General features: G+C 45.7%; 1 protein-coding gene across 1 annotated transcript in view; it reads right to left on the bottom strand.

Moving 5' to 3' along the window:
- The window catches only part of LOC147612609 (uncharacterized), a 120,958-nt gene that overhangs the window by 52,426 nt on the left and 46,185 nt on the right, over positions 1 to 22,347 (bottom strand). Inside the window, exon 2 of the mRNA XM_086783194.1 lies at positions 135 to 510. Within this exon, the coding sequence (XP_086639320.1) occupies positions 135 to 494 (360 nt within the window). The 5' untranslated portion in view covers positions 495 to 510. The remainder of the gene's footprint in view (positions 1 to 134; positions 511 to 22,347) is intronic.

Genomic DNA, 22,347 nt, shown 5'->3' with positions numbered 1-22,347 from the left:
TCCATGCAAGCAAGCATATACAGCTCAGCTCTATCAGTTAGAATGTATATTTAGTCACTGCAGGCAGGCAGTTATTAAAACAGCGGCTGAGTAATCAAAAAACAATAAAACTCTTAATACGGGAAAAACCTTACAAAGCCTTGAAATGGAAGTGAACTGGACACGTTTTCATATTGCCCAGCAACAACTCGCACTTTTGCACCTCCCTTGCTATCGCCACTCTCAAGAAACAGTGTTTCAGCAGATAATGCTTCCCTTACATATGAATCCATAGATAAAGCTTCCGTGGAGCGATTATTTGCATAGCCAGCAACACCCTCTTTGTTGCATGTCTGAAAGAAGACTTGAATACCATGTCTCGTAGTATCAGTTTCTCTTTCATTTGTACTACTACCCTCCAGCTTTTCCTCCAAAAAATATGTCAAAGCTTCTGCTTCGTAAGGCCCATCGTTCGTGAAGCGGGTGCACAAAAAACTCATCCACAGCAAAAACATTCCCAAGTCCTGCAAGCTGCAATGGGGTTTCTTCAGACTGAGACTTAACAAAAGCTGGCAAAAAAAACTGCTTCCACAGTCATCTTTGTTACTTCGCTGTATAAGCTCCTTTTCAAAACTACATAAGAATACCACGACAAATTTTTTTAAAGATATACTGATATGCACACATGATATCTTAGAGATAGTCCAATCACCTCTATTTTCCTAAAATAACACAAAAAAACTGACACACCCTGATGTGTTGATAATTTTCCATAGCTTCCTGCATGTTTTTTGTCATTTGGGACTCAAAGATTGGTTACTTGAGCCTAGCCTGTGTCTGCTTGACTAGCACGGCTTCAAACCCAAGCAAGATGGCCACCATAACTACTTGAAAGTAAGAAACATGGGAGCTACGTAGGATCATAAAACAAGATTAAATCCATTCATGAAGAGCACAAATTTAATTATCTTGGAGCAAGCGTTTGGATACAAATAATCAAACTAGTATTGCATTCGATCTCACAAATGTGAGCGTAAGTATATCATTTTATAGCTCAAAGAGAAGAGCATCCAGATGCACAATTTCCTCCTCGCTTCTCTGAATCATCCCTTAGAATCCCTCAATGAACCCATGTGGCTCATGACATCACCTTGCTTTCATCATTTGCTTCCATCAGAAATCTCTCACCTTTTTCACCGTCACACATTTACCTTTTATGATCAGCCTTAGATAATGCAACCTCACAAAATGAATTAACAAAATAGAGGAGACTCTTACCTCCCTTCGCATATAAAATGCAGATGCATACCAATAAGTCTAAACATTGAACAATTGGAAAAACCCTCTGTACAAGATACTAACCACAAAGTAATGGTGTGCAATCACTTCCTTGAAAGAGACCGTATCATCTTCTATGTAGAAGTGAAGGAAGTTACTAAACTTAAACCTAAGCAGCACATAAGAAAGTTACTAAACTCAAAGGTGAAGCTGATCAAAGCAGCACATAAAGAAGCTAAATTTGAGAAAAAAGCACAAGAATTGCAAGCTCTATAGAGCGTGACATTCTTGATACCAAGCACAAAACTTTAGTGAACAAAAAAAGGGTGGAGAAGCCACTTCAACTTTCTCAGGAGGAACATGAACCATGAGAGGACCAACACACCCCCCCAAGGCCCCCTCTCCTCTTCCTTCTCAGTCTGTAATCTGGATTTTCCAAATGCTTTTTCACTGTACTAATAGTAGAATCTCTCCTTTTTTGTGTTGTTGTTGTTGTTTTTGTGTGTGTGTGTGTGTGTGTGTGTGTGTGTGTGTGTGTGTGTTGTTTGTATGTCGGAGTCGTATGTGTGTGTCCACCAATGTGTTAGTGTATAGGTGTGAACAACCCTTATATGTGTAAGTGTGTTTGTGCATGCAAACACTCACTTATGTAGGAAGTGACTAAGTACATGTGAACCACGTCTTGTAGCCACCTAAGTGTTTGTGTGTAAGCGGTGATGTCATCATTTAGCCATGTGTCATTGCCCCATGGTTTGTGTGTTGAGAAAGATGCGGCATTTTGCATATAAAAGCATTGTTGCTTGTGAGCTTCATATTTGTTTTCTTATCACTCTACCCTTCTCTCATTACTACACACAACATCATGTGTCAGTTCGAGCCTCCATAGCTTAGACTTTCTATTGGCTAACCCTAAAGATACCCACAAATGGTCTCATAGCAGAGTGCTCTTCCTACTATCCCTGTGAAACCATCACCCGCCTGCACCCCACCCCACCTCCCAAATATCCGCCGCCAGCTTTTTCAGGTGGCGCTAGTGCTAGGTGCACCACATAAGCCCAGCCACCGGGCGGCGCTACTGTCACGTGCATCCCGCACTTGGATGCCACGTAGACATTTATGTGCAGAAGGTGCAGGACCTGGGATGGTGAACTGGTCCCATGTGAGCCCAGTTCGGGACGAGTCAGCCAGGGATCCATCTCAGATGTCCGAGGTCAAGTGTGCATTGTCCTACACATGAGTCCAAAGTCAGGTGTGCACTGTCCTGCACATGAAACAATGCCAATCCGCGCTGTGAGTCTCCCTCTAGAATGATGTCAGTGATTCTGTGTATCTGGTATGGTACCAGATCACTGAGTAGTTAGTGTTTAGAACAAGGGGCCAGCCCATAGGGCTACCCCAGATCTTAGTGTGGGCATGGGAATGGTGTGGCATCACCCCCATGAGGGCCAGGAAGGCCCAGGCTGAACCCACCAGCCATGGAGGGGCTGTAGGACAGCCCTAGGGCAAAGATAAGGCAATTTCCAGGAGTTTACAGCCTTTATATGGCTGTAGGGCATATATGGGGCAGCCCATACAGGCTGCCCAGCCCTTGGATTGTGGGCAAAGAAGCAGGCGCATGATGCCCAGCCATCTAGGGAGTAATGCGCAGCATTTTAGGTGATTTTTCCAACATTTATTGCTGAATTTACACAAGTCGTGGGACATTGGTGCTGGCCGCCTGTTTATCTACTGGCCGACTGCTGTTGGGAAGTAATATAAATAGTGGAGGCCACAATCCCATTCATTTATCTCATTCTCCACCAAGAGCTCAAGCATAAGAGGCTAGACAAAGCCAAGAGGGTGCTAAGCAAAGGGGTGAAGGATTCAGGTCAAGGGCAGGGTATTCCCAGCCAAGAAAAGGTCCAAGATTGCTGTATTTTCTTTTAGATTCACATCATTCTAATAAAGCAAATACACCATCCGTGGTGGGAGCCCTACAGAGAGTTTGTCCGCGACCTTAAGCAACGGTTTCTACCGCCCCACTACCTTGAGCGACTCGAAGACGAGTTCAGGGGAGCGCGTCAGAACGCGCAACCAGTCCTTCAGTTTGCCAATAAAATTTTGACTTTTTGTCTGCAATTAGGCTTATCTGATACGGACAAGAAAGGGCAGTTTTTGTATGGCCTGGACACGCAAATCCAATGGGGTGCGTATGTTTAGGCCAGCCACCTTTGAAGACGCACTCTCGCTTGCGCAGAGTGCAGAAATAAAACATAAAAGTGGCAAGCCCAAGACTTCCCAGCCGGCTTCTCCCAGGGCTAACGCCTCGGGGGGCAAAAGCCAGAACCAAATGGGGTCTTCCCCACCAGGACAGAGCCTGGGAGCCTCTGGCTCCAAGAACTCGAACAATGCGTCAAAGCTTACTCCAGACCAGAAAGTAGAGGCAGGCAAGACAGGTGGCAAGTTGAGTGCTGAGGAGCTTTCTCAGTACAAGAAGGAGGGTAGACATTTCTTTTGTCGTACAAAAGGACATACTTCTCGGGATTGTCCGAAGAAGCCTCCAAAGGCCGCCGCTGCCTCCACAACTTCCGTGGTGAGCTCAGCTCCCACACAGACCCCAGCGGCTACCCCTAGTTCTTCAAACCCCGGTGCTTCAGTTGGAGCAATTATTAGCCGGGAGCTCGAAGATAAGCAGAAGGGCGCCCATGACCAGGAGTATGAGCGCAATGAATTGCTCAAGTCCTTTGGCTACATAGGTGGCCAGAGAGTCGTTGTCTTGTTTGACAGCGACAGCACGGAGGATGTGGTCACGGAACAGGCCGCTAGGCATGCCCGTTTCGAGCTGACTTCGGTGGACAAACAGATTGAGGGTTTTAGCACAGGCATGACAACGAGCGTCAAGTATGAAGCTCTAGGTGCTAAGTTAGTGATTCAGGGCATAGAGTTTGTGCGTGACTTTATGGTTGCCCCTCTTGTAGGAGCGGCAGACATAATTTGGTATTCAGTGGTTTCACAAGTTTCTTCCTGATGTCAAGTGGGACAAGCACACGTTCCAGATCAATCGGAATGTGTCAAACGCCCCGGTGACCATTGAACTTTCCGCTCATAAGCCACTTGCAGGCTAAGCGAGCAGTCAAGAAAGGCGCACATTGTGCGATGATTTACATCTGGACAGCCCAGACGGTGGCTAGTGCTTCCAATAAGTACTCGGTTCTCCATGAAAAGTTCCAGAAGATTTTTCTTTGGGACAGCCTCCCTCCCCAGTTCCGCCCGTCCAGACCGGAGGATCACAGGATTGACCTCCTCCCAGGCTCGAAACCCCTGAGCAAGTTTCCGTATCGCCTTTCCAAGGCAATGGAATCGGAGTTGGACCGCCAACTCCAAGAATTGTTGCAATCTGGCTTCATCCACCCCAGCGTGTCGCCATTTGCAGCACCGAACCGATCTTATTTGTCAAGAAAAAGGATGGGTCTTCCCGTTTGTGTCGATTATCGTGCACTCAACAAGCTAACTATCAAGATCAGATTCCCATTTGTGTCGATTATCGTGCACTCAACAAGCTGACTATCAAGATCAGATTCCCGATGCCTCGAATTGACTATATTCTCGAGAGGCTAAATGGAGCAAAGGTGTTCTCGAAACTTGATTTAAAGAGTGGGTGCCACCAGGTGCGGATTGTGGAGGGGGACATCTCCAAGACAGCCTTCTGTACAGAACGGGCCCACTACTATGAATTTGTGGTCATGCCATTTGGCTTGACGAACGCCCCAGCTACATTTAACCGCATGATGCTACGTGTTTTCCGCGATTTGATTGAAAAGTGTGTGTTCATATTTTTGGACGACATACTAGTATTTTCAGCTACGGTTGAGCAGCATGACGTTGATGTGGAGAAAGTCCTTAAGTTGCTAGAAAGCAACGAGCTCTACGTCAATGAAAAGAAGTCCGAATTTTATCTGTTCCAGGTGCATTACTTGGGATATATAACTAGTGCTGAAGGCATTCGACTTGATCCGGCTAAAGTGGCTGAGATTGTCAACTGGGAAGTACCTCAGACAGCCTATGACATTAGATCATTTGTGGGTATATGCCAGGCATATTCCACCCACATTGACAAGTTTTCTGACCTCTCGACAGATCTCACCGATTTGGTAAAGGGGGTGAAAACAAGAAGGCAAAAGATTCGGATGACTCCACGAGCGTTGGAGGCATTCCCGAACCTCAAGGTGGCTTTATCAGAAGCACCTTGTTTAGCACTTGCCTCGTGGGACGATGATCGATCCATTTCAGGTGATCACCGATGCGAGTAACATCGCAATTGGAGGTGTTTTACAACAGAATGGTCATCCAGTACCTGACATGTCTCGTAAGTTACTGCCCGCCGAGAAGAACTACTCAGTTTATGATCGTGAACTCCTAGCAGTGATACAGGCCTTGAAACATTGGAAACATTTCCTGTATGGCCGTGACTTCGAGGTTCGCACTGACCATCAGACATTACGCTGGATTCAGACAATGCCAAGTGCACAGTGGAGTGATCGACAACACCGCTGGAGTCAGATATTCCAGCAGTTCGGTGGTATGATTGAGTACCTTCCGAAAGGCCAATCCAGTGGCCAATGCTTTGAGCAGGAAGGGACAAGTGTCTACGATTCAGACCACTAGACTTGACCTTGTTGGTACAGGAATAGAGGACATGAAGCACACGTACGCAGATTCCGAGGAATTCGGTACTCAGTGGGAACAGGCATTGGATGCCACAGGACCATGCCATTTTCTGATACGCGATGGTTGGCTTTTCTACAAAGGCCGACTATGTGGCATGAAGTCATTCAAGGCAGCTCTTCTCCATGATGCCCATGACGCCATTACAGGTGGTCATAGGGGCATGAATTTGACTCTGGAGAAATTAGAACGGCAATACTATTGGCCAAAGATGAGGCGTGATGTGTTTACATATGTACAACACTGTGACATTTGTCAAAAGGTGAAAGCTCCTCGTGGAAAGAAGATAGGGTTGTTACAGCCCTTACCAATTCCTGAGGGTCCTTTCCAGGACATTTCGATGGGCTTTGTCACAAACCTGCCTCCCGGTCCGAGTAAGCGTAATACGCAGTGCTTAACTATTGTTGATAGGTTTAGCAAATTTGTTATGCTTCTTCCTTGCAGGGCCAATGTGACCATCGAGGATGTTGCCTAGCTATTCATTCGACATTGGTACCCGATTGGCGGGATTCCTAGAACCATAGTGTCAGACCGAGATGCCAAGTTTACCAGTCATTTTTGGAGGGCGTTGTTTGATAATTTTGGTACTAAGTTGAATTTTTCCAGTGCATTCCACCCACAAACAGATGGCCAGACAGAGATATACAACCAGTTGGCCTTTGATATGCTGAAGTGTTATGTCCACGATCAGCAAGGTAACTGGGAATCGTATTTGCCTTTAGTTCAAGCTGTTTTGAATTATTCTTATTCTTCGGCTATTGGCAGGACTCCATATGAGGCAGTGTTTGGAAGACCTTTCCAGTCGTTGTTAACCAGGACTTCGTCTTCAGTACCGGAGGCGAACAGAGTGACGGAGTCTTACCAGGAGATCTTAGAGTCAGTAAAAGACAGATTGGCTAAAGCGCAAGAGGCCTACACTCGACAGGCCAATAAAGACCGAAGGGATATGAAGTTCTCGGAAGGGGATTGGGTTTATCTTCGGATAATGAAGCAAAGATTGAAGCAAGTGGGCAAGCGATGCCCAAAGTTGTCTTTCAGGAGCTTCGGACCTTTTCCCATCAAGAAAAAGATTAATGAGGTGTCTATGCAGTTAAGGCTACCTCCGAGTTGGACTATGCACGATGTATTTCATGTCAGTTGGTTAAAGCCATATGCAAGTCCACCCCCTTCAGAGGTCAAAGACGAAGCGAAACCAGACATTGTGGATGAAGCAGAAGTTATGGTTCCAGAACAAATCCTTCTGCACCGTTTCAAGCATGGCTCAGGCCGAAGACTACGACAGTTCCTCACGAAGTTTTAGGACCGAGGAACTCATGAAGCGGTATGGCTCGACAAAGAGTTTTTCGAAGACTATCCGGCATTATTGACGGATTATTTGAGGTGGTGGGCTCATATGTATACCTTGGGGTCACATTTACCAGCTCATCAGGGAGATTCTCTATGGCACAGGCAGCCAGAGACAGAGTGACACGAGGGTATGCAGCACTAGCAGTTTTGGAACGCCAAGGTCACTAGGCACACTTCCAGGAGCCCCGTACTAAGGGGTGGCTATTTGATACACTAGTTACTCCAACATTGATGTATGCACCAGCAGTATGGGCACCAAGTTTGGCTACATCCTCATGGACACAGATAGAGCGCCCTCAGATTTTGATGCTCTTACGGATGATCCGCAGAGCAAACCTTCAGTACCACATGATATCCTTCGAGCGGAGTTTGCTGTACCACCTATGTTAGTAGAGGCCATGTTCCAGACTATATCTTTTATACACAGGATGCGGGAGCTCCCACCAAATCGGGTATCTCGGGCTGCTTTTGAGGCATACAGACAGCTTGCTGAGGAGGGACATACCTCGTCATAGTACTCCCAGGTGGTATAGTGGATATCTATTATCATCACACAGGATTGATATTAACAAATTACCACCCTTACAGTATGACCTAGCTGCACCACACAGACGCCTCTCTCAGACAGAGAGGAACAGAGTCATGAGACATAACATTTGGCAGGGCCACATACAGGAGACTTGGCTATCTTCCAGTCAGCCACTCCCGACGAAGATGCTCTACTATAGAGACCACTTCTTGAGCACCTCCACAAACGGCTTCATCCAGCGACCACGATACTTGGAGGTCCACTTATCACATGGAGCCAGAGTAGCCATTGGTCGACTAAGGGTCTCATCACACCAACTAGAGATCGAGACTGGGAGAGCAGCATGCATCCCTCGAGCAAAGCGCATTTGCAGATTATGCCAGACGGGGGTAAAGACAGAGGAGCATTTTGTTTGCCACTGTGGTGCTTTGCAGGAGATCAGGGCATGCTATCCTAAGGTTTTTAGAGGGACCACATCACTTAGACAAATCTGGGAGAGATCGGACCAGAGACAGCTAGGCAAACTACTACTAGCACTACAGAGACACAGGGAGATCTTACTTCAGACACCCGCACATCATAGCGGAGGAAGACAGTCCCAGTTGACTGACTTCTTCCAGAGATTGGGAAAAATAGCCCAGCCACACACATTGGGAGTGACATCTCAGCGAGCGGAGGAGATTCGAGCTAGGCGACGATCCAAACTAGCCGACTACCAGACACCACGGCTACACCACACAGAGAGATCGCGGCCATCCGGTCTCGACACCAACAGGAGGTCCAAGAGTAGCTGGCACATTTTTGCTCTCATCCAAGACGCATGTTCCATGCATTCATGGCATCCTCAGATCGGATGTATGACATATTGTACCCAGACTATGGGATTGGATGGAGTTAGGAGTAAATAACATATCATACTTGTATCACCCCTTTAGCATATAGAGATGCATTAGTAGCCCTAGTACTCCATCCACACCCTCTCGTTTGTACACCACCATTGAGTCCCCTATGGTCGTGTTGTCATACTTGTACATTTTATTCTCACTCCACATTTTCCTCTTGATGACTGGAGGAACATCATTGTACTACTTGTTTGTCTCATAGGCCAATTTTGGCCTTTTGCAGACGTTAATATATCTTTCTTTCTTTCTTTCTTTCTCTCTCTCTCTCTCTCTCATCTCTTAAATTGTGAAGTGATAAAGTAAAGACTCGCGAAATTCAGGATAAAGAAGGCGGTGTGAGACTTTGTGTGACAGGATCCTTCATCTACACATAATTTCGCTGCATGTTACACCACTCTGCTCCCGCCCGTTTGCCACTCTACTCCACTCACCTTTGACCCGCCACCACCACCGCAAATGCTTTGCAGCTGAGCCTCTCCCAACAAATCCTCTTCACAAGGTCATCCACCCTTGCAACTCAGTGTTGCCCCCTGTCTGGAGCCTTTCCACTTCACATAGTGCATGCAACTAAGCCTCTCCTAGAGCCTTCATATCTTGAAGGACTACTCATTTCTTGCCGTGCACCTCCAGAAAAGTGCAAATCCTCTCCAAGAGCTGCATACCAGCAATACCACATCAAGCAAGTGCCATTTCTGTTATGCAATCTAAATACATACAGAGATTGCTTATGAGATTTGGTCTTGAACATTGTAAGCCTGTTGCTACACCTATCGAGATAGGTGCTAAGTTTACCCTTCAAGATGCAAGTGATCCATTTGATGCCACATTAAATGCACAGGTTGTTGGACGTCTTATCTACTTGTGCAATACCAAGCTAGATATTCAGTTTGTGGTCTCTTTAAGGAGTAAATTCATGCACAACCCCAGTACAAAACATTGGCAGCATGTGAAAAGAGTGTTCAGATACTTGTAAGACACTCCATTCCTTGGATTATACTATGCCAGGAGGGGGTGATTATAGAGCTCCATGCTTTCAGCAATAGTGACTCAGCAGTTGTTTTGACACCCGCATGCCACTAACTAATTTTGTTTCTTTCTTACTGGTTCATGCATATCATGGCTCAGCAAGAAACAGCTGATATTGGCCACATCTAGCTGTGAAGCTGAGTACAGAGCAGCATTTACAGCTACCATTGAGTGTGTATGGCTCATACGCCTTTGGCAAATCTTAGTGTTGGACAGCAATCCTCCGCTCCTATCTACACTGACTCTCAGAGCGAATTGCCAATTTGCAAGGAACCCAATGTTTCATGCTTGCACGAAGCACATTGAGGTGCATTACCATTCTGTCATGGAGAGGCTCCATGCAGGAGAGATCAGCTTGGTGCATATCTCTACACATGACAATGTGGCAAATTTGTGTGAAAAGTTCGAAGCCTTTCGCAAAGCTTTGGGCTTATTTCCTTTCAGGGATTGATCTGACATATCCCTGTACATGTTCACATCATCACTCCAAGGAGGTTTGTAGACATTTATGTCATGGGTGGTGGTGTGTGAACACTCTAGTACCATCCGGGACACTTTTCCCCTCACTAGGAGGTTTTTTCCCCCATGCATATGAATACACTCAGATACTTTTGGGAGTGTGTGTGAAGTGACTTTTGTCACTCTCACTTATCATTTTGTACAAGCATTGTGGTACACTTAATCTACATAAGAGTATTGCACCTCCGCTCTCTTGCTCACAACTGCTTCACTATGTGTGTGCGTTGAAAATTGCTGCAAAACCCTAACCCTAATCCCAACAGTTGTCACCATTTGTCTATCATCTATGACCTCATCAATCCCACGCAGTTGTCCTCTTAAATCTTTGACTTTAGTGAGATGATTTGTCATAGACTCATCTTCATCCATAGACAGAATCTCAAGTTGCCTTGTTGAAGCAAGACTGGTCACATACAATGTATATGCGGTCCCACAAGCAAGAGTAGGAACAGAAAGTACCAACAGAACTCATCATGTAGGTCCACCAATAGAAACAAAGCAAGTTGCTTATCTCAAAGAGAAGACGGGCTGTGCATGGGCTGTGCATGGGCTGACTATGGGCCCTTACAAGCCAAATATAGCTGCAACAAAGAGGAGCCCTAACAGCCCATACTGATGTGGAAACCCTAAAACGAGCTGTCCAAACCCTAGAACAGGTTCAGACATTATCACCCATGCGTAGATACCCTAAAAAGACTTGCTAGAGAAACCCTAAACACTCCTCTCAACCTTAGCCTGCTCTAATCCCCAATGTTGGAATGGAGAAGCTTGCAAGGGCAAGATGTGCAAGTACACAGAGGTAAAGAAGCACACGTGTAGGAGGAACACAACTCCATGCGTATCTTCTATTGCAAGTAGTTTTTTTTTTTTACATCAAACTTAGGGCCTATAATGATGAAACCCTAACTAGCCCAAGGTGAAATCACATGATGACATGTGGCATCTAATCTACATGATAAAAAACTAAAACCGTAGTCCATAAGTGACATGTTTTGCTAGGACATTGTCACCAAACTATCACCTAGAACCTAATACACATTTCTAGTAACAAATTTGTCACACATGGACGATATTGTTGCCCACACATGGGTTGAATTCAAAACACAGTTTTATGCCCAGTTTCTACCGCCTAACTTCGCAAAGATGTACGTAAAGAATGGGATTGGATGTCCTGGAATGAGGGTGAGTTGGTTTCCTCATACATTTCAAAGTATTGGGTTTATGCGGATCTCAGAGGATGAGAACAAGAGAAAGTTTGAGTCAAGGCTGCATACTATTATTCAACAGGATCTAGAAGTGTATCCTAATCACACCTTGCAGAAGTTGACCCATGGTAGCCAAGAACCTACAGATGAAATGGCCCACAAACAAGCCATTTTCAAGTCATAGTAAGGGCAAACAAAGGGCCAGTTATGACCAGAAAAAGGATGTACAACCACCTAAAAATGTGTTCGAGGTGCAGAGAATGACTCTGCTACTAAGCCCTGGGGAAATCACCCTCCTAACTTTGGGCTGTCCAAACAACGGTTAGAGGCTTAGAAATGAAGGAGAGACTGTTTTAAATGTGGTAGCAAAGAGCATTTTGCATAAAGCCCGAGAAAAATCACCCTAACTTTGGGCTGTTCAAACAGCGGTTAGAGGCTTAGAAATGAAAGGGAAAATGTTTTAAATGTGGTGGCAAAGAGAATATGTATGTAAAATGCCCAGAGAATTCCAGGAATGCGACGGCTAATGTGGCAAAGCCTAACATAAATATGGCACCTGATACATGACACTTACCCAATAGCATGATGATATGTAAGGCATGGGGGCAATTGCAAGATCAGCCCACCTTATTCCTTTTTTATGATGCATGAACAGATACTTTTATCTCCATACGTATGGCTACCACCATTGGTCTCAATGTAGAAGACATGGGAATGCAAATGCATGCAACCTTTTAGGGCATATGGGTGAACGTGATACTTTTAATTGGAAAACTATGTATTTATATACAGGAGTATGTAGACCTCGATAGCTTTTTGGTAGCTCCGATGTTTTGTTGGGTATGCCTTGGCACGCCCGCTGAACCCAGGAAGGACTATAGGAACAAGAAATGTTACCTTGTATGGGTATGAAGAGCTTGCTGTGCACGGAAACAGTTGAGAGAAGCTGGAGCTCTCCCCCCTGCGCGCCTAACTCCCCCTCACATTCCCCTCCCCTACAGCTCTATTTGACCCCCCCCCTTTTCCTCCCCTCTCTGCCGTTTGCCTACAGCCCTAGCCTCCCTCACTTCCGCCTCTGTCATGGCCCTGTGAAAATGGAACAGCACAAGTGTGGGCATGGTGGTTGCTGAGTCAAAATATTGAATGATACACATGGGGGGTGCCCAGACAGAGTTAATGATGTGTGGACATCCCTAGGTGTGAAGGGGGGAACTAGAACATTAGAATTTTAATGTTTTATTGAAAGTTGCCCCTAGGCCTTAGTGGCCCCTAGGGAACTTTAATAACAATTAAAGTTGGGGCCCTAGGATTAATATGGAGAGGGGGCAACTCCACTTTTGGAGTGTATGCCTCTCTCTTGCTTTTTGGAAGGGAAGCGTGTATTCTCAAGCGTGGAAGAGAAAGGAGAAGAAGTCGAGTGCTGAATTCTGTGCTGCTGCTGTTTTCCTCTGCGAATTCAGTCGTACAGTCCACGTGTGCAGACCGTACAGCACTGTACGACGGCAAGTACAGTACGGCTGCTGTATTCTGCAGCAGTGTCTTCTGTGGGTACAGGCGGCGCAGACAGCCAGAGGAGGTACAGAACCTGTACGACTGCTGACAGAGGCCGTACAGCAGGTACAGAACTGTACCTTCAGGTACAGTCGGGTACAGCAGGAGCAGGCGCATCATTTCAGCTACAGGCGACGTGCTTTCTGGTACAGATAGAGCCGTACAGTTGCAGGCGACGCTCTCCTTGGTACAGTGCAAAATTTTCAGAACTGTACAGTCAAGTACAGCACTGAGGTGGATGCAAAGAGGAAGGTACAGACAAGTACACTCACATGCGTGAAGCCGGGTTGTTGAAACAAGTGCCTGCAAGTACAGATTGGTACCGCTACTTCCTCAAGTGCAGATCCACGAGCTGATTTTGGTAAGCTCCGCATTTGTTCATCTCTCTCTCTCTATTGCTTTATGTCTGTTGCAGATTTGAGCTATCTGGCCCCTTGTGAGAGGAGGGGTATGGCAGATTGAAAAGGGTGGAGACAGAGGTTGGACAGTACATGTATGTATGAGCTGAGATGTTGAATCATGTGCTTGAGATATGTCAGATGTATGCTCATGGCTGCCCTGCTTAGTGGTCTTGGCTGATCAGAGGGAGGCACAGTGTGTTGCTTTGAGACACAGATCTGTGTGCGTGAATCCTCTGTGCTAAGAGGGATTGTGGGCTGTTAGATTGGACATACAGGTGTAATCTCTTGGCTGATTTTTTGTTGTACTCAGCCTTTCATACTTTTGAAATTGAATAAAGAAATACCGCAAGGGGCACCAAGCTTTGGGGCCAACAGATGTCGCTTTGTTTTCAGATTTGGGCACTCTAGCCCCAATCTATTCTGTTTTCATATCTAGACTACAAGTGGACGGGTGACTGCTAGTCTACCGCACTCTGGTTTCTATCAGAGGCCAGTTTCAAGGTTCCGTTGTTGCCGGGACCAATCATCAACTTTCTGAAGGGGGTGAGCTCGTGGTTGCCTCGAAGAAAGCCATCGCTGAAAAATTCAGCAAACATGTTTGATACAGAGGATGAGTACTTCTATCATGAAGAGGAAGAGCAAGAGACTTCTCCTGAGAAAGATGTATCTGAGGATATTTATGCAGGAGAACAGGCTGCAGATGATGAGCCTTATGAGGATGTAACACAGCCAGAAGATGTGCTTGGTAAAGAGGATGATGATGCTCGGTTCAAAGATCGTTTGGCTAGTGTTATGGATGTATTTATGCAGCTCACTCAGAGTGAGAGATTTGCTGAATTTATGAGATCCCGCACAGAGCCCGAGAAAAAGAAGAAGAAGGTTCGTTCTAAGAACCTTCCACAGGGTCATAGTGGTGCTATCCCACAAGAACCATCTCTTGGTCAGTTTCCGAACATGCAGCATGCTTATGGAGCAAACTCACAGAGTTCCTTCTTTGGACAGCCATCAATCCCTCAGCAGAACATGCATCCAGGTTATTTTGGTGGTGGCTCGGTATTCCAATCTATGACTGGGGGTTACCCTCAGGGAGGCATGGGTATGCACGGGCCTTTTGGAGCTAATTTTCAGCCTGGTATGCAGGGGAATATGTATGGTGGTATGCAGTCCGGTATGCAAGGAAATATGTTTGGGGGCATGCAACCTGGAATGCAAGGCAATATGTTTGGTGGTATGCAGCCAGGTATGCATAATGGAATGTTTGGAAACATGGCTGGAATGTATGGTATGCCTGGTGTGGGAATGGGAAATGTTGACCCAATGATGGGCATGAATGTTGGGGGCAGCAATCTTGCGAAGCCACTTCCATGTGATAATTTAACGCCCATGGGAAAGGCGAAGGATTACAAGGAAGGGGGAGCTGCAGTGAAGTTTGATACATTCAGTGGGGCCAAAGATAAATTGAAAGCACTTACCTTTTTACAGCAGATGCTGCTTTTTCTGGTGGGAATTACACAGAGTCCTCTAAGGTGAGGAAAGCTGCCACTTTTCTCAGGGGCAATGCTTTGCAGTGGTGGTCTACTCTTCTTTTGCAGGGCATAGCACCCACCACTTGGGTACAATTTAAACAGGTTTTCTCTTCCGTATGGCTCACATCTACATTTGAGGTGGATGTTATGACTGCATGGCACAAATTGGATGCTTCAAAGTGTGAGAATTTGGAAGATTACAATAAGAAGTTTTGGGAAGCTTTACTCCCAGTGACTTCTTACCGTGCAGTGCCATTATCTGAGCAGGTAGAGAAGCATTGTTGTGGGCTGCCCAAAGAGGTACGAGATTATTGTATCAAGACAAGAGTAACGAACATGTCACAGATGATTGAAAATGCTATGACAGCTAATGCGTTACTCACTGGAGGTTCATCTGGGTTTAAAGGTAGTAAGAACATGAGCAAGAAAGCTGAAAAATCTGGGCATGCTTCTCGTGATGCTAAAGCATCTTCAGAGACGAAGTATAAGATGTTGCCAATGCCCAAGAGGACTTCTGAGGAAAGACAGGCTTTGAGAGATGCTCATAAATGTTTCTACTGTACTGAAGAGGGACATATGTCATTTAATTGTCCCAAAAGAAAGTCCCAAAAGGACTCTGACAATAAAGGAGAGCCCAAGTCAAAGAAACCACAACCTTCTGCTGCAGGCTTAGTTCTTGATCTTGTGGGGGAACAGCCAGGTGGTGAAGCAACAGAGTTGTGCACGACATGGGGCAAAGTGAGAGATCAGAATGCCTTGATCTTCTTTGACACAAGTGCTAGAGCCAACTTCATTTCCCCAAATTTGGCTGGCCGATTGGGGATTCGCGCAGAGGAGATGGGGCCGTTACATGAGGTTAATATGGCTTGTCTAGGGTATGCAGAACCCGTTACTTCTATCATTGGGAAGCTTCGGCTTCATTTGCAGGGTTATGTGGACAGCGAAGAGTTCTTCATCATGCCTTTGGATGGCTGTGATGTTTTGTTGGGGATGCCATGGTGCCACAGAGTACATGCGGTGGTGGATACTTACAATAGGAAAATCACTCTGACTCATAGAGGGAAAGAACATGTATTGGATGTAAAACTCAAAGGGGAATCTGTTCCTATTGTATCCGCTTCGGCGATTTCATCAGTAATGAAAAAGCATCTTTCCGCGTACTTGATTTATGTAAAGGATGCACAAGATGATGAGTCTAAGTCTAATTTGTCTATGTTAGATAAGGACAGGACTGATTTCTTATGTGGGTTTCAAGATTGTTTTTCCGAGTCATTGCCAGGAGAACTTCCTCCTGAGAGGCCAGAAGATCATGCCATTGATCTGATTCCTGGTAGTACTCCACCGAATAGACCGCCGTACCATGTTAGTGCAGCCCAACAGGAAGAGATTATGGGCAGGAGCTTTTGAATAAAGAGTTGAAACAGCCTAGCTCATCACCCTTTTGCTCACCTGTGCTCTTAGTACAAAAGAAGGATGGTTCTTGGCGCATGTGTATTGATTACAGGGCGTTGAACAAGAATACCATCAAGAATCGATTCCCCATACCGAGGATCGATGACATTTTGGATCGCTTACAGGGCTCCACAGTTTTTAGTCGCATTGACTTGAAAAGCGGGTATCATCAGATACGCATTAGACCCGAGGATGTGCATAAGACAGCATTCCGAACTACATTTGGGTTGTATGAGTTTTTGGTTATGCCCTTTGGTTTGACAAATGCACCTGCCACATTTAACAGAATGATGGACAGGATTTTTAGGCCTCATAGAGAGTTTGTGGGCACATTCTTTGATGATATAATTGTGCATTCACAAACTGAGGAAGAGCATAGAAGGCATTTGGCCATTGTGTTTGCAGAACTCAGGAACCATAGGCTGGTTGTTAATGGCAAGAAAAGTGAGTTTTTCTTGCAAGAGATACATTTCTTGGAACATATTGTGTCTAAGCATGGAGTCCGTATGGATCCAGCAAAGGTGGAAGCAATTCTTAATTGGCCAGCTTTGAGGACCGTGCATGATGTACGCAGTTTTCTAGGATTATGTTCCTATTACAGGCGGTACATACGGTACTTTGCTGACATTGCTTCGCCTCTTCATGCCTTGACAAAGAAGGCAACTCCGTTTAAATGGGCTGATCGGGAAATTACAGCATTCAAAAAGCTCAAAGAAAAGCTTACTTCGGATCCAGTATTGGTGTTACCGGAGCTCCGAAAGGCTTTTGTTGTCCAGTGTGATGCATGTGGAAGTAGCATTGGTGCAATTCTCATGCAAGAGGGACATGTGATAGCCTATGAGAGTAGAATATTGCAAGATGCTGAGAAGCATTTACAGGTTTATGAGAAAGAGATGTTGGCTGTAATTCACGCTCTTTCTACATGGAAACACTACTTGCTTGGGGCTGATTTCACTGTACAGACAGATCATCAGACCTTGCGTTATTTCCTCACGCAAACTAAGCTTTCAGAGAAGCATATGCGTTGGGCAAACTTTTTGTCAATGTTTCACTTCCAGATTGTGCATGTGGAAGGCAAAAAGAATGTAGTGGCAGATGCTTTGTCACGCAAGCCACAGGTCTCTGCAGTTTCACTTGCTTATCATCATGAGCTTGATGAAATGAAAGAGCAGTATGCCCATGATGAGGACTTTGAAAGGTTGTATGATCAGATGTCTGAGGGTCAGCGGCATGAGCATTATCATAGTTGTTTCTCGTACGCGTACGAACCTATTTGTACGTACGAGTCGTACGGTACGATACCGTACGAATTCGTACGATATCGTACGGTACGAGTTAGGTTTTTTTTTTTCCCCCCCAAAAATTTTTTTTTCCCTTGAAAAAAATTTTCCAAATGCTTAAAAAAAATAGAAACCCTGCTTTACGAAGATCCCAAATGCTCGCAATACTTCGCAACTTTCGTGTCCACTCAATTTCCATATGGGGTTGTGGAGAGACCTAAAAAATCTGGCGAGGTAGACTGGTAGTGTACACTTGATTGGTAGGATGAGAGAATCTTGCTACATCACTTGGGGATCCCTGGTATAGGTAGGCTAGACAATTAGATTCTCAAGTTATGCACAAGGGAGAACATTTGGACATGGCCATTTTGATCTAGAGAGGAGTCCCTAAACTTATCTCCCTAGATGCACTCCTCGTATTTGTGCAAGGACGGTCCCTTAGTCATAAACGCTACACAGGGAGACCTTTGGTATTGCATTACCCATCCAGGTTCTTTTTTGGAGACAATCGGGAGATCCAACCGGGAGAGACACATATCCATGTACTAGTTTCTCAAGCACTGTAGACTCCTCCCCTCCCAACCTTCCCTCACATTCAAGCTTGAAGCTCCATAGCTTGTAAGTGTTAAAAAAAAAACCGTATTTTATCGTACCGTATCCCAAAATTTCATATCGTACCGAATATTCCCGTACGGTACCGTACCGTACCGTGACAACTATGAGCATTATACTCTCAAAGATGGGTTTTTATTGATGCATGGCAGACTGTGTGTTACCAGGCCATTGCGACTCAAGGTTATGATTGAAAGTCATGCTCCACCGTATGCAGGCCATAGAGGTATTGACGCCATGGTCAAAGCAGTGGAGACTTTCTTTTATTGGCCAATCTTGAGAAGAGATGTTGCTGCCTTTGTGAGGCAATGCATCGTATGTCAGAAGGTAAAGTTTGACCGTCAAAAGACACCAGGGTTATTACAACCTTTACCTATTCCAGATAGACCTTGGGAGAGCATTGCCATGGATTTTATATTTGATCTTCCACGGACACAAACGGGAAATGATGGCATCTGGACTATCATATGCAGGTTCAGTAAGCAGGCTCATTTCATTCCCGTGCGTAAGACGATCAAAGTGGATCATATGGTGAAGTTGTTCATGGCAAACATCTTCAAGTATCATGGCTTGCCTACATCTATCATTAGTGACCGTGATCCACGGATGACGAGTTTGTTCTGGAGAGGGTTGTTTGACAACATGGGTACAACTCTAAACTTTTCATCGTCATTTCATCCACAAACAGATGGTCAATCAGAAGAGGCTAACTCTACAGTGTTGGATCTTCTTAAGTGTTATGTGTCAGAGCACAAGCAACAATGGGAAAAGTATCTTCCTTTGGTGGAGTTTGCATATAACAACACTGTACATACCTCGACAGGCAAGGCGCCTTTTGAGATTGTGGACGGAGGGAAGAAGGTACCACCCATTTTGCATACAAAGGATAAGATCTTTGAGGTTGATCAGTATGTGGAAAGTTTGGATGAAGCTTATCGGAGGGTTAAGTTGGCACTCCAGAAAACTCAGCAGAAGCAAAAGAAAGCCGCAGACCGTCACAGACGTGATTTACAGTTTGCATTGGGTGATTGGGTTCTTTTGCGCTTTGAAAAGGCTAGACTCAAGAAGATGAAGAGTAAAGAGCGCTTATTCCCTAAATTGAGCATGCGTTATTATGGGCCTTTTCACGTATTGGAAAAGATTGGTGAGGTAGCCTATCGCTTGAAGCTACCAGATCACTGGAGGATTCACAATGCTTTTCACGTGAGTCTCCTTAGACCTTTCCGTGGGGATGTGCCTGAGGATGTATCAGATGAGGCTCAGCTGGAAGTTGAGGAACTTGATGAGGTTCTGATTCCAGAGCAGATACTGGCACATAAGGAAAGGAAGGTACGAGGTAAAGTTTCCCGTCGCTATCTTGTGAAGTTCAAGAACTATTCACCGATGGATGCGAAGTGGATGGAGGAAGGTGACTTAATAGATTCACCTCAGGTTTTGCAACTTTATCTCGATGCCTTTGAGTTAGAGCCAACTCTTGTTGTGGCTCATTCAGGTTCAGCAGAGCATGGGTCTGGAGCATTACCTGATGCTCAAGTGGGGGGTAGCACCTCCACTCCCTTGATATAGACAGGCTCAGATGACATCTAGAGGTCGCTTGGTGCAGTTTTTATCTCACCCGAAGGTACTGAGGCTGACAGTACATCTGTTTATGGGACTTCTATGATATATGTGTACTAGTCACATGGGACTTTGTGGACACTGGATATGTATGGTTCATAGTGGTATACAACTTGGACTATTACTATGCCATTATTTTGCAGTGAATGATGTTGATACATGTGCATGGCTTAGAGAGATTGGGACGCTGATCTTGCCATATTGTATATTTCACTTTGGATATTTTGCTGTATCACCAGAATGCAATCGAGGACGCTTGCCATTTTTCAAGAGGGGGTTATGTCATGGCCCTGTGAAAATGGAACAGCACAAGTGTGGGCATGGTGGTTGCTGAGTCAAAATATTGAATGATTCACATGGGGGGTGCCCGGACAGAGTTAATGATGTGTGGACATCCCTAGGTGTGAAGGGGGGAACTAGAACATTAGATTTTAATGTTTTATTGAAAGTTGCCCCTAGGCCTTAGTGGCCCCTAGGGAACTTTAATAACAATTAAAGTTGGGGCCCTAGGATTAATATGGAGAGGGGGCAACTCCACTTTTGGAGTGTATGCCTCTCTCTTGCTTTTTGGAAGGGAAGCGTGTATTCTCAAGCGTGGAAGAGAAAGGAGAAGAAGTCGAGTGCTGAATTCTGTGCTGCTGTTGTTTTCCTCTGCGAATTCAGTCGTACAGTCCACGTGTGCAGACCGTACAGCACTGTACGACGGCAAGTACAGTACGGCTGCTGTATTCTACAGCAGTGTCTTCTGTGGGTACAGGCGGCGCAGACAGCCAGAGGAGGTACAGAACCTGTACGACTGCTGACAGAGGCCGTACAGCAGGTACAGTCACTTGTATGACTGCTGACAGGTGGCCGTACAGCAAGTACAGAATTGTACCTTCAGGTACAGTCGGGTACAGTAGGCGCATCATTTCAGCTGCAGGCGGCGTGCTTTCTGGTACAGATAGAGCCGTACAATTGCAGGCGGCGCTCTCCTTGGTACAGTGCAAAATTTTCAGAACTGTACAGTCAAGTACAGCACTGAGGTGGATGCAAAGAGGAAGGTACAGACAAGTACACTCACATGTGTGAAGCCGGGTTGTTGAAACAAGTGCCTGCAAGTACAGATTGGTACCGCTACTTCCTCAGTGCAGATCCACGAGCTGATTTTGGTAAGCTCCGCATTTGTTCATCTATCTCTCTCTATTGCTTTATGTCTGTTGCAGATTTGAGCTATCTGGCCCCTTGTGAGAGGAGGGGTATGGCAGATTGAAAAGGGTGGAGACAGAGGTTGGACAGTACATGTATGTATGAGCTGAGATGTTGAATCATGTGCTTGAGATATGCCAGATTTATGCTCATGGCTGCCCTGCTTAGTGGTCTTGGCTGATCAAAGGGAGGCACAGTGTGTTGCTTTGAGACACAGATCTGTGTGCGTGAATCCTCTGTGCTAAGAGGGATTGTGGGCTGACAGATTGGACATACAGGTGTAATCTCTTGGCTGATTTTTTGTTGTACTCAGCCTTTCATACTTTTGAAATTGAATAAAGAAATACCGCAAGGGGCGCCAAGCTTTGGGGCCAACAGGTGTCGCTTTGTTTTCAGATTTGGGCACTCTAGCCCCAATCTATTCTGTTTTCATATCTAGACTACAAGCGGACGGGTGACTGCTAGTCTACCGCACTCTGGTTTCTATCAGAGGCCGGGGAAGGTCCTTCAAGGCAGGAGTCAAAGCTTCTAATCCCATGCTTGCGGCCCCCAAACACAGGGTGGAGTATGATTTCTGACATTGAGCAGCTATTGCCTGCAATGGTCAACTTAGGCACCATTGTCAATGGGAGAGCTCAGTGGGTGACCATCAGGATTGGTAAGGACAAAGTGGGATTTCTGAACATATATGGTGTTGGACTCACACACTCACACACACAAACCTGCACATTAGGGTTAGGTGCAGGATGGAGAAGCTCACACACAGAAATGAGAGAGAGAGAGAGAGAGAGAGAGAGAGAGAGAGAGAGAGAGAGAGAGAGAGAGAGAGCCAAAAGTGTGGTAGCCACAAAATGCAAGTCAACCCTTGCATGTGTGCCACATCCATATAATATAGAAGTACAAAATATTATATGAGAGTGTCCTTTCACACTTGATATCCAAGGGGAAAAACCACATGGGAAAAAGTGCCCTTGGTTAAGCCCTGTTCACACATAGCACTACCATAAGTGAGCATATGCCTACAAATCCCCCCTATAGTGGAAGTGTGAACCTGTACAAGTTTCAGCCTCCCCCTCCCCTCTACTATTTTGTCTGCAGCCCTAGCCTCCCTCTCTTCCGCCTACAGCCCTAGCCTCATCCTTCCCCCCGCCCTAGCCTCTCAATCGCCCCCTCCCCTTCGCTTCCTTCTTCGCGGGGCTTTCTTCCCCCGCCTACCCTCCCCTCAGCCCCC

Source organism: Cibotium barometz, chromosome 45, assembly GCF_041138505.1.
Source record: "Cibotium barometz isolate CiBa-2024 chromosome 45, ASM4113850v1, whole genome shotgun sequence".
Classification (NCBI taxonomy): Eukaryota; Viridiplantae; Streptophyta; class Polypodiopsida; order Cyatheales; family Cibotiaceae; genus Cibotium; species Cibotium barometz.
Note: the sequence above shows the minus strand (reverse complement) of the source record. Positions and strands in the feature narration are given on the sequence as shown.